General features: G+C 44.0%; 1 protein-coding gene across 2 annotated transcripts in view; it reads left to right on the top strand.

The window, feature by feature from the left end:
• The first annotated feature begins 1 nt into the window (after nt 1).
• The window catches only part of LOC311065315 (storkhead-box protein 2-like), a 102,148-nt gene continuing 88,981 nt past the window's right edge, over nt 2-13,168 (top strand). For both annotated transcript variants that reach the window (XM_084085582.1, XM_084085581.1), the window contains exon 1: nt 2-786. In XM_084085582.1, the coding sequence (XP_083941708.1) occupies nt 420-786 (367 nt within the window). In that variant the 5' untranslated portion in view covers nt 2-419. The remainder of the gene's footprint in view (nt 787-13,168) is intronic.

The following is a 13,168-nucleotide window of genomic DNA, read 5'->3' as shown; positions in this document are numbered from 1 at the left end:
GCATCGTTCGCCTCGAGCGGGGGAGCGTGCGTGGCGCGAGATGATGAACCGTCGTCGCTAAAACGCTCGAGCCGCCTCACCGTCAGGCAGTCAGTCAGTCAGTCAGTCAGTCAGTCAGAGACGATACCTAAGCTAAGATAACCGCGGTGGACCGCGGTGGACATGCGCTCCTCCATACCGGTGCTGGGTGGCTGACATACCGGGGAGCTGCCAGCATAGTGTTCCGGTCAGCAGGCTCTGCAGAGCCGGCCCTCAGCCTGGACCACCCCGCTGGAATAAAGATAACATGGTCCGCCTCTTTGTCACGGAGCCACGCCTACCTACCTTGTGTCATCGTGCCAACACGATGATATCGATACCGTCGATATCGATATATTCGAGTTAGGGGCTAGGGAAGAGGAGAAGGAAACGATAAAGGGATGGAGTCTTTCTTGCAGATAGCCCCCCATTCCCTGGCCATAGTGCTGTCCAGGGTGGCCGGGGCGGGAGGAGGGGGGGATCACGCAGGTGGCGCCGGCGCCGGCGGAGTGTCGGAGAGCGACGAGCTGCCCAGGCACCACACCGGCTACGAGATATTCGCCGACTTCAAGGCGGAGAACACCCAGCAGCAGCACCACGTGTGGAACCAGCGGATCGCCGAGGCCGTGTCGGAGACCTTCTTCCTGGGGTGGATAGACGAGCACGTGCTGCTGATCCAGGGGAAGGAGGACCACCTGGAGGTGCTGAGGGAGGGATGGATGCGCCGGTCCCTCAACCCGCCGCGCGGATTCACCATCAAGTACCTGGGTAAGAGACGAGCCAGCTCACTGTGATGTCTGTCTGTCTGTGTGCATGTGTGTGTGTGTGTGTGTGTGGTTCCATTCAGGGGTCTAGTGGAGGGGGAGCGATGCTCCCCCACTTCTAAAGGTAACCGGGATGCTCTTCCCCATGTTTTTTTGCAGACCGCTCGCCCCCAGTGACTCTTGTATTTGTATTACTGAGGATAAGGTTAGAAATAAGTTGAGGTTCAGACATAGTTTTACTGAGGTTAAGTTTAGGAATAAGGTTAGGTTCAGACATAGTTTGACTGAGGTTAAGGTTAGGAATACCTGGTGGCGACCTTTTCGAGGTCGCCGGATTTGACCCGGGGTGAGCGCATTTTGGGGCGAGCGTTCTTGTATCAATAGGGGCCGGTGGCAGGCGGGCATTAGCCAAAAATGTCAGCTTGTAGATCTGCAATTCTTGGTCCCCACCTGTATCCCAGCATCCATATTGTGGTGGGGGGCGGCATTAGCCAAAAATAGCAGATCTACAATACATGTGTGATTGAATGGATACTTGTGTGCATGCCTGTGTGTGTCTGTGTGTGTGTGGTTCCCATTGATGCTACATTTATCGGGCCGTCTACTTTCAGAGGCCGTCGTATATGTTTGGCCTGTTTGATGAAGCATATGTTAGTCTTCATCCATGAATCCATGTTTGCGCTGCTGTGCTTTCTACAATAGGCGTCCGGTATATCTCAATGTGTTATTGGCTGTTTATAAGCAAAGTGTTGTCTTTAAAGGCATAGTATGTAAGTTTGCCCTGTGTTTACAAACACAAACAAAACAATACTTGTTTACCAATCAGTTCCCTTTACACCAGCTGTTATCAGCCACTGGAGTAGTGTGGTGGTGTTTACCTGCAGAAACACACTGGAGTAGTGTGGTGGTGTTTACCTGCAGAAACACACTGGAGTAGTGTGGTGGTGTTTACCTGCAGAAACACACTGGAGTAGTGTGGTGAAACTTTTTTTTCCCACACAGCATTTTCCTGCCGCATCGATACGGCAGCCTTTGTATCGACACGATTATCGGCAAGGAATACGATACGATTATTACCGTATTAAACGAGCACAGCCCTCATGTAAACACAGGACAAAGCTACATACTACGCCTTTAAGCTGTTAGTAGACTACTGGCATGGTGCAGCCACAGGATGTAAAGTTGTTAAGATCCAGTTTAGAGTCTTCCTACGATGGGACATTAAGTGGTATTAAATTCTCCTCACTCAACACCAAGTGCTGGCTGGGGAGCCATGCTTTGGTTGTGATGCCATAATTCAAGGGAGACGCTTCCATACAGAGAACAGTGTAGCTGCTGCTTGATTACAAGCTGTTATATACAGCAGTGGTTCTCAAACTGTTTCATGTCAAGGACCCCCAAATTGACACATATTAGCCCGCGAAACCCCCATTTGAGAAGATCTATCAGGGACCCCGATAAGAGAAGGAGGAGTTTCTCAACAGGAGTGATTCTCAACCATGTTCATTTCAAGGACCCCCAGCTTGATATGCATTAGGCTCCCACGGAACCTCATTTGTTACCATTTTGATCTCTGGCACCCCCCCCAATCTGCACTGTAGTATCATCAGTGTTAATTTAACTCAGAGAGTGTACAGATGGAACCTAATGGACCCGTTCGGGTCTATTTGGTTCCATTTGTACGCTCTCAGAGTTACAGACACACAAGGGTCAATTTGGTTCCTAAGAACCACTGATATATACAAAACAGCCACATTACTAAGGGTCCATGGAGTGACCTTCTACAAGGTGTTAACATTTTGCCATGTTGGTAACAAAACCTCTCTATATTTGGTGTGTGTTTATTTCTTTTTTAATACTTTGAAATCTTTTTTTGTGTGTGAAAAGTTGACTTGCTCAATGTTTATGGTTCATCCTACCAAGGAGTGTCATGGCAGTACGATTTCAACATAATTATACTGTATATAATTTTTTAAAATATATTTTGGGGTCTTTTTGATGATTTATTGATAGGTATACAGTAGACTGGGGGGTGGGGGGGGGGGTGACACGCAGCAAAGGTCGTCGGGATCGGGACTTGCACCCGTGACAGGGTGTCAGGCTGGATTACCAGCCGAGGTGCCCAGACGGCTAGGCCAGCCACCCGTGCCAGATTTCAACATATCTTATCTTATGCTCCAGTTGTCTGGTTGTTATGTGTGACACCATAACACTCTATTATTATTTTTAATATTGTTATTATTATTATTATTATTATTATTATTATTATTATTAAAGACGGAGAGTCAGATTTAGGTCTGGTGTACTTTTTTTTAAATTGTATTATTATTTTCTTTTGCCTTTCTCTCCCCAATTTAGTCATTATGCCAATTAATTCCTCCCCAAACACATTTCTGTGTTGTCACTGCTGTTATATCCTACTAACTCACCCGCCACTGAGGAGCCCCCACCGGGAGGACGTATAGCCTTTGAGCTACTCCTCCCGGCAACAGGTGCCCCCCCCAGCCTGTAGGATTGGGTGCAATGGTATCAGCCTCCTCTCCTCTCCGCCCGGCTTCCCCCCCCCCGAACACAGGCCAATTGTGTTCGCACATGCTCTCGACAAAGCCGGTTGCACCGTGGCGGATTCGAACCCACAACCTCCGCGGTGGTGGGCGGGGAACTCTACCACTGCGCCACCCGAGCGCCCTTTGGTGTGCGTTATTAAAGTGTCCCCCAGTGCCCCGATACAAAGGTTCCTACCCACAGTACAGTATATAGCCCAATACTACACTTTATCCCATTAAGACCTGGAACTGTCTCATTTTTAGATTTGAGCTGAAAAGCTTTATTTTACACTTTGGGCTATTCAAAAATAGCAGATATACAAGCTCATAGCGCGGCACCGAGTGCCGCGCTATGAGCTTGTAGATCTGCTATTTTTGAAAAATCATGAAAATGTGTGCAAATCTTTGAATATATATATTTTTAAAGTGAACATTTTTAACTCAAATCTTTGCTTCTGGGGGTCCCTGGAACAACATATTTTGATGGGGGTCCGCGGCCAAATACATGGCTCCTCACTGGCAGGTGAGTCAGTAGGATATAACAGCAGTAACAACACAGACATGTGTGAGGGGGAGGAATCAATTAGCATAACGACTAAATTGGGGATAAAAAGGGGTTAAAAATGAATTGGTTACTCTAAATAAAAATAATAAACATAACACCTACAGCAGTAGTACTCAAACCTTTCCATGTCAAGGACCCCCACATTTATTTGTGTTTGGCTGCGGACCCCCATCTGAAAATGTTTTGCTCCAGGGACCCCCAGAAGAGAAGATTTATGTAAAAAGGAAAACAAATAAAATTATGAAACTTTTTTCAAACCCTCAAGACTCAAAAATGTTCTAAAAAATGGATGGAAAATGGATAAAGGGGTTAAAACGATTCATTGTGATGCTGTATTAACACATTTTGCTGGGGCCCCCCTGGAACCTCCTCAAGGACCCCTGGGGGTCCCTGGTCCCCACTTTGAGAACCCCACCTACAGCATACTGTGTGGAGCAAAAATTAAATAAAACGTGTCGAGCTAAATAACTCCATGAAGTGTACAGTATATGTCTGAACGTTACAGTTTTCTACATTAGTTAGTTAGCTTTGTGAGACAAATGTATTATTATTCTATGATTTAACTAACCATAGCATCCCTATTCTGGGGGATACGACAGGTCGCGTTGCAACTTGCAACGTGTTGTGAGCTTGTATGACAGGACCTGTCATTGATATCTAGGTGGGCTGTCACTGTGTAGAGTAGTCACTGGGTAGAGTTGTAAACTCAGTTGCCTGCTGCAAACATTCACCCACACATTTGACTTTGAGGTATAGTGTTCATTTCCCAGCCCAAGCCTAATAAAGAAAAGAAAAGAAAGAGAAAAAAAAAATTGCAACAAAGAAAAAACACAACATAACAGGCTTATAAAGAATGTCACCATGTGCACATCAACTATTTGGAATTAGGCTACACACACTCGTGTCTCTCCCTGTCTCTAAACAAACAACATGGAGTCACTTTAAAGAGGCACTATGTTACCTTTTAATGAATACAGTGTAATGTTGTCCAATCTGTATGGTAGAGCATTTTAATACAATATAACTGATACAATCTGTATGGTAGAGTATGTTAATACAATATAACTTATATAAGTGGGGTGGTTGTATTGTGTCTCCCTGCTCTTCTATTGAGACATTTAGATCGTGTCAAAGGTCATGTCTCACCTAGACACAGGATCTGACACGATGGTCAGGATTCAATTTCTCCCCTGATCAAGCAGGCCGGCTCTATTAGCTCAATGGTAAACATTTCAGCAGGAAACCGGGTTCAAATCCGGGGTAGAAGAGGAACGTTACATAGTGCAGCTTTAAAGAGATGGAAAATGACACTCCTCCTCAGCAGTATTATAAAGTATAAATGTCTTATTATAGACCTACGCCAATTACACAAACACATATACAGTACCTGTGATGTGTGGGGACTTTCCTGTCTCCTTTACCACATTCAATCCGGGAACGCATCTGTGTCATTTCACATTTCTTTGGCTATTCAAAAATAGCAGATCGACAAGCTCATAGAGCAGCACTGAGTGCCACACTACGAGCTTGAAGATCTGCTATTTTTTGAAAAAATAGTGAAAATTTGTGCAGATCTTTGGATGTACATAAATGTTTTAAAGCGAAAAGTTCTTACTCCGATCTGTGCTTCTGGGGGGGTCCCTGGAACAACATATTTTGTGATGGGGGTCCGCGGCCGAACAGCTACATATCATTTTGGGTGGTCCTTGACATGGAAAAGTTGGAGCACCACTGATATAGCAACATGCTGTTAGGATTTAGAAAGCATTTTTAGATTATGTATTTGGCCGTGGACCCCCATCTCAAAATGTTTTGTTCCAGGGACCCCCCCAGGAGAAAAGATTTGAGTTAAATGGTGCATTTATATAGCGCTTTTATCCAAAGCGCTTTACACAGATTGTGCATTACATTCACCCATTCACACACACACATTCACACACACATTAACACATTCACACACACACCGATGGCGGAGGAAACAATGCAAGGCGTCTTGCTCAAGGACACTTCCACACTAACTCTGGGGGAGCCCGGGATCGAACTGAGAACCTTGCGGTTGCCATCCGGCCACTCTATCGGCCACTCTACCCCTGAGCCACTGCCGCCCCATAGTTACAAATGTTCGCTTAAAAAAAATATCTGCAAGCTCACAGTGCGTCGTGATCGCGACACATTGTGAGCTTGTAGATCTGCTATTTTCAAAAGATTTTCATGCATTTGAAAACTTGTAATGGGACACTCTGCATAATGAGTACTTTTACTTTTGGGACTTTAAGTACGTTTTGATGCCAATACTTTAACTCAAGTACGTTTTGAATTCCGGTACTTTTACTTGTAGCAGAGTATTTCTACATTGCGGTATTGATACTTTTACTTAAGTAAAAGAGTACTTTTTCCACCACTGCCTGCGTATAAACCTCAGACACACACATAATGTTTCTAAGTGTTTCTGTAGAAGCAGAAGAACTTGTTCCAACACACTGACTGTAACTAAATGCTCTAAAACTAAATGCCATAACTAGCTGGTTGGAGCCGCTCTCATCCCTATATAATGGAACACTTCCCTCATAGCCTGCAGTGGTGTGTGTGTGTGTGTGTGTGTGTGTGTGTGTGTGTGTGTGTGTGTGTGTGTGTGTGTGTGTGTGTGTGTGTGTGTGTGTGTGTGTGTGTGTGTGTGTGTGTGTGTGTGTGTGTGTGTGTGTGCGCGCGTTAGGAAGGAGAATAAGACCTTTATTCAGGCATTCCTGCCTTTCTTCTCTTTAATCAGAGCAGAAAACAAACACACACACACACACACACACACACACACACACACACACACACACACACACACACACACACACACACACACACACACACACACACACACACACAGTGTTTTATATGAGGCAGGCTTGAGTACTGCAGTCTGTCTGTCTGTCTGTCTGTCTGCATGTTGGTGTGTATCTTGTCTCCAGAAGGCCACCATACATACATGTATCCTGATAAGAACACCACACATAGTGACTGTCGTTGGTGGTGTTACTTTTTATGGGTTAGCCGGCCAGTTATTGATGGCAACACATATAATGTATACCAGTGCTTCTCAAACTTTTTCATGTCAAGGACCCCCCAAATTAATACATATCAGCCCGCGGAACCCCATTTGAAAAGATATGCCAGGGACCCCCAAAGTAGACAATTTTAAGGCTATAGCAGTGATAGAACCGAACCATTTTAATTTCAAGGAACCCAATTTGATATGCATTAGTAGGCCATGTACCCCCATTTGATGGCATTTTTATCTCTGGGACCCCAATATACACTGTAAAACCAATGTTAATGTAACTCTGAGTGTGTACAAATGGAACCAAATGGACCCGTTAGGGTCAGAGTTACAGACCCAGCCTCGAGTTGAAAAATGACCCCGGCCGCCGGGGCGTCCATCGTCCTCCTCCGGCCCCGGGAGCTAAGACGGTTTAACTACCCCGTTTCAAGAAGAACGAGAAGAAGAAGAAGAAGAAGAGAAAAGGAAAATAAAAGTAATAAAATAGAGTTTGTTTCGCACGTCGACACGTGTCGAAAAAACGAACACTCCTTTTTCAAGGATGTGAAACGGGGCTCTTACAGTTCTGTCTGAGGCAGGGGTGATGCAACTTTGATGATGTAGAGGGCCACTAGCCTGGGATCCAGCCTGCTTCGCTACGTTCGGCGGACTTTTTTTTTCTCTCTTCGCTACTCAGTCTGGAATGCACCCCATTGACTCGTTTTGCAGAACTACACTGGAACTACATCTGTTACGTTAGGCAACGTCGTTGCTGATTGGATGTTGTTCAAACAAATGACGAATCACCATCACACTGTTTTTTTTGTCCCGCCCCGCACCACAGACCAATCAGAAGCCACGGCACGATTCGAGACGTTTGGCATGTCCCGCCTCCCTTGGAGATAGGAGGCATTCCAGACTGAGAAGCGAAGAGAGAGAAAAAAGTCCGCCGAACGTAGCGAAGCGGGCTGGATCCCAGGCTAGAGGGCCACTATATTTCCACACTCACACCAGAGGGCCACATTGGGCAGACACCTCTTATCTCCGTGTTTTCACTTTTTTCGTAAATTAATGCCGTACGTCGCCATTCTATATCACACAAAAGTAGCAGAAATAGCTGATCTACAAGCTCAAAACGCGTCGCATCGCTGATTTTTGTTGTTGTCCTGAAAAGTAACATTTGTATTTAATTTCAAATGCATTTAGTTATACTTATGTTAACTTTATGAACTTAAATACAAATACATTGGACATAAAAAAGACAATAGCATTTTAATACATTAAGCTACTAATATAGACTGAGGTAATGAAAACGGGTCATGTTTGCATGTGTGGAATCATAACATCTCAAATCAATAATATATCACTATTCTGATATTAACCTGCGGGCCGCATTAAGTGAAGGTGGGGGCTGCATATGGCCCCCGGGCCGCCAGTTGCCCATGTATGGTCTGAGGTCTCGTCTGACTCTGAAGAGAAGACTCACCTCTCCTGACTCCACCCCCCCCACACTCCTCTCCCCCCTTAGATCACTTCTACACATTTTTACTGAAGCACTGTGAAAGTGCAAAGTGAAAGCAACCAAAAAGGATCATAGATTTTATATAATCCATTCTTCTTTTTAACCTGCGTTCAAAATAACATTTAATGTATAGAAAAGTAAAAAAAAAATAGGCCAAGTGTCAATTATACAGCTGCTTTAACCCATTAACCCATTGAGACCTGAAGCCGATTCTACATGTCTCCTAAATCTCAACAGTTTTCTGAAAAACGTATGTTTCTATATCAGTGGTGCTCAATCTTTTTCATGTCAAGGACCCCCAAAATGATATGTATTTGGCCGTGGACCCCCATCAAAATATGTTGTTCCAGGGACCCCCCAGAAGCAAAGATTTGAGTTTAAAATGTTCGTTTTAAAAATATATGTATTCAAAGATTTGCACACATTTTCACGATTTTTCAAAAATAGCAGATCTACAAGCTCATAGCGCGGCACTCGGTGGCAGAAACTGTTCATAAGACATTTGTAGAATCCCCCCCAGAAGTTATGAGTTCATAATGTTCACTTTAAATAATATATATTAAAAGATTTGCACAAACTTTCATGATTTTTTTCCAAAAAATAGCCAAAAGTATAAGATAATTGTTAAAAGTGGTTAAAATCTAAAAAATGCCAGATGTCTTCCCGGCATTAATGGGTTAATACTCTTTGGGTGGTGTTTGGATACAGATAAACTAATCAGTGTGTTGTGTGAAGGTGGTTTTGTGCAACGTGCAGCAGAAGTCACAGTGTGATAGTCGAGAACAAAGGAGTGATAGTGGAAGTGGTAATCCACAAGGTTTGGCATGTTGAAACCTGGGAGCCCCCCAGGGCTCAGTGTGAAGGTTCCTGGCAGGCAACAGGGGCAATATTCTGTATTCATCCTGTGAAGAGGTTGGTTTAACATTGCTTATGTTACTGTACATCCTCACTATAGGCCTGTCACAACTATTACATCATCGTAATTATAATCACAAGTATTATTTTTTTTTGCATAATTGTCGTCATCATTTTCATGTTGAAAACATATTCATGTATTTTCACACATTTTCAAAAATAGAGTATTTCTACATTGCAGTATTGATACTTTGACTTAAGTAACAAATGTGAGTACTTTTTTTCCACCACTGATAGCGAGTACCTTGACAATCTGAGCACCCCAGAAACCTGAGACTCCTGGTCCCTGTGTGTTTCATGAAAGGGTTTATGTTCATATATTGTATGGATATTTTGATTTGTACCAGGCACAGTACATTTTGCACTTAAGGCTGCCTGCTATCTTGTGGACTGTTGTAGTTGTGTGGATGGTTGATTAAACAACAGTAACTGAATTTATATATTTTAAATGGTATCTTTTGTTGAGTTTTTATTACACAATACTTACTTTGACCTTTTTGAATCCTGCACCTGACAAACAACCCAAAGTATGAAAAAAAACTAAAACTAACACTAATAAAAACTAAAATAAAACTAAGCGTTCTCACAAAAATAGAAACTAAATAAAAACTAGCAAACCTGCTCTAAAAACTAACTAAAACCAACTGAATTAGAAAACAAATTGTCAAAACATATAAAACTAACTGAATAAAAAAAGAAATAAATCAGAACTAACTAAAACTAGACTATAATGAAAAATCCCAAACTATGTCGCTGATTTGCCGCTGGATTTAGTGCTGACTCATTCATCAGAATGAACTCTTATTGGAGAGGCCACATGTAGCCTGCCAAAACAAGTGGGATGGATGAAGCATCGCGTAACAAGACACAGCAACATGCACACGTCACCACATTTGATTGTGGTTTTATTTTTATTGTATTCATTTGAATGAGTGATGAGTATTTTTCCTCCCGCGCCTCTTTAATTATCCACTTCAAACAAGCATTCGTAGTTCAACAGTAAAATGTTTGTCGTTTGCACGAGGGAGTTGGGTTTGAATCCTGGTAGGACATGAAGGTTATGGATTGTAGCTTTAAGGACCATGGCATGTTGTTGTCCTGTAGCTTTAAAGGGATAGTTCAACCCCGAAAAAAAAGAGAAGACCAGTGAACCGGTAGGCAGCGGTTCCGATAGGAGACACAAAGGATACTCTTTGTGTCTCCTATCGGAACACCTGCCTACCGGTCATCAAATTATTGTCTTAGGAATGAGACAAAAACTAAAAAAAAAATCCATTCATTCAAGTCTCCATGGGGTGGGTAATCCATAGGAAAAAGGTCATTTTGGGGGTGAACTACCCCTTTAAGGACCGTGGTATGTTGTTGTCATTAGTTTCCTAGACAAGGTCATGACCTTCAGAGGGCTCTGCTCGTCTCCAGTGGTTTAGCCTTACAACACAGGTTCTCAGTGTAAGGTTCGGGGACCACCGGGGGGTCCAAATGGAGCCTTACGGGTCTATAACTCAGAGAGCGTACACAAAAGATGTAACCAAATGGACACGCGTAAACAAATTGGAACCAATTGGATCCTTACGGGTCCATTTGGTTCCATTTGTACATTCTCTGAGTTACGTTAACTCAGCAGATTTTACAGTGTAGAGATTGGGGGTCCCTGAGCAAGGGCGTACGGTCATTGGGGCCAACGAGGCCATGGCCCGGTCTGTGTAAACCCAGATCCGCCAGGGGGGAAAAAACAAAAAATCAACATAACGACATTAGCAGCCCCTCACCCTTAAAGTCGCCTTTGTTTTCAAATGGGGCTCATTTGCATTCGGCCGAATTGTTAATGAGTGGCCCAGGGACGTGCACAGATAGACTCTAGGTGGTGCTAGAGCATCTGCCCTTTGCCCTCTTGACCAGAAGTGCCCTTTTGAAAAAAGGGCACTTCTTTTTTTTTTCAGTTTACAGCAGGGGTCTTCAACAGGGGGTCCGTCCGTCCGGGACCTCTAGGGGGTCCTCAGAGTTACTACAGGGGGTCCGCCAAATCTTTATGTGATATGATTTTTCTTTTTACCATAACCACTCGAAACCTAGCATCCCTTTTCTGAGGAGAACTTTACACAAAAATAGCAGATCTACAAGCCCACAACGCCTCGCGCTGCGAGGCGTTGTGGGCTTGTAGATCGGCTATTTTTGGCAAAGAGGTATAGGTGTAGAGGGAAAAAAGAGCAGACCAAGTCAACAAAAAAAATGTATAATTTACTTGAGCACCTGCCCCTCAAAATGTCTGTGCACGCCACTGGAGTGGCCATTAGGAAACCAGTTTCGCCATCAAACCGGTTCTCCATTGCGCAGAGACGAGCACCTCTCCATTCAGAAATGTAATAGAAGAAGAACCGTCGTCCTGAAACACCCTGCCCCCGCGTCTAAACCGGGCGGCCTGGGTCCGCGAAAAAAATGGGGCGGTGTGTTTTGGGACGAGCGTTCCGTTTTCCACCCGGAATGGCTCGTTAATTCTCGATAAACTTTATCAGCCGAACCACCCCCTGGCCCGGTCAGCGATAACATTCACCATACGCTGCTGTCCCTGAGATATATAAAAAACAGTAAAAGGGTACTGTATCACATGGGGGTCCGTGGCCTAATCCATATCAAACTGGGGGGGGGGGTCCATGAAATGTAAAAGATGAAGAATCAAAGCGTTATGAATTAGAATGTATCTCTGCACACTGGGAGACAGTATGTTGGCTCTGCTGCACCAAGGTCTACAATGTAAGCCCCTGTTTTCTACTCTTAAGTAAAGGGCCTCCGTGTGCAGGGGGTCCCTGACAGCTCTGCTCAGGTGAACTCCTAAGAGAGGTCAGGACCCCCTCTCTCTCTAGTCTTTGTGCTGCTCAGGTGAGCTCCTCCAGAATAAGTTAGGAATGTCTTTTGAACTGCTATTAGTCAGCAGATCAAGTTTCAACGACTATCTGGTTACTGCATACCACCACCTCCTCCTCCTCCTCCTCCTCAGTCCTCTGACATTCATCTTTCTGCTGTTATGATGAGCACCTCCTCCTCCTCGCACGGAAGGAGCTATTGGTTTAGGAGATATTGAAATCTTTTGGGACGGCCCGTGTGTAACTATCTGCAGACACTGTCAATCCAAAGCACTCGTTTGTGTGTGAAAGTACTTAAAGCATTGAGACCTGAAGACGATTCTACATGTCTCCTAAAGCTCAACAGTTTTCTGAAAAACCTATGTTTCTATATCAGTGGTGCTCAATCTTTTTCATGTCAAGGACCCTCAAAATGATATGTATTTGGCCACCGACCATGTCGCCACAGACCTCGTTAAATTCCTTAAGATCGATCATTAAAGTGTTTGTAAACACATCCGCGATCGGTCTGCGTCGAGCAGTGAAATCCATTTGAAAAACACGGTCGCCATCTTGTAGTTAGAACGGTTTATGTTAAACAGTGATCAGCGAGGAGAAAGACTACAAACGAGAAAATGGCGTTTTTGTGTCCGCTTTAGAATGGAGGCCGACGGGATCGGCAAAACCGGATCCCGGATAATTCCGTTTCCGGTGGTGCTACAATGAAATGTGTCCTATCGAAAATTTAAAAAAGTGCAATGTGAACTTTTTTTTCGAAAAACAAAACAAAACACCACTTTGCGTAGATCTACGCGATTGGCACGTGGCGGCTTTAAATAGGTTCGCGTAGATCTACGCGATTGGCAGTCAATGTGTTAAAGGAGTAGTTCACCCAAAAAAGGACTTGAATTCATGGAGATTTCTTTGTTTTTGTCTTATTCCTGAGCCAATAATTAGATGACCGGCTGTGTTT

Source organism: Gymnoscopelus microlampas (genome assembly GCF_963454915.1).
Source record: "Gymnoscopelus microlampas genome assembly, chromosome: 18".
NCBI lineage: Eukaryota > Metazoa > Chordata > Actinopteri > Myctophiformes > Myctophidae > Gymnoscopelus > Gymnoscopelus microlampas.
The sequence above is the reverse complement of the archived record's forward strand: the minus strand, read 5'-3'. Positions and strand labels throughout refer to the sequence as shown.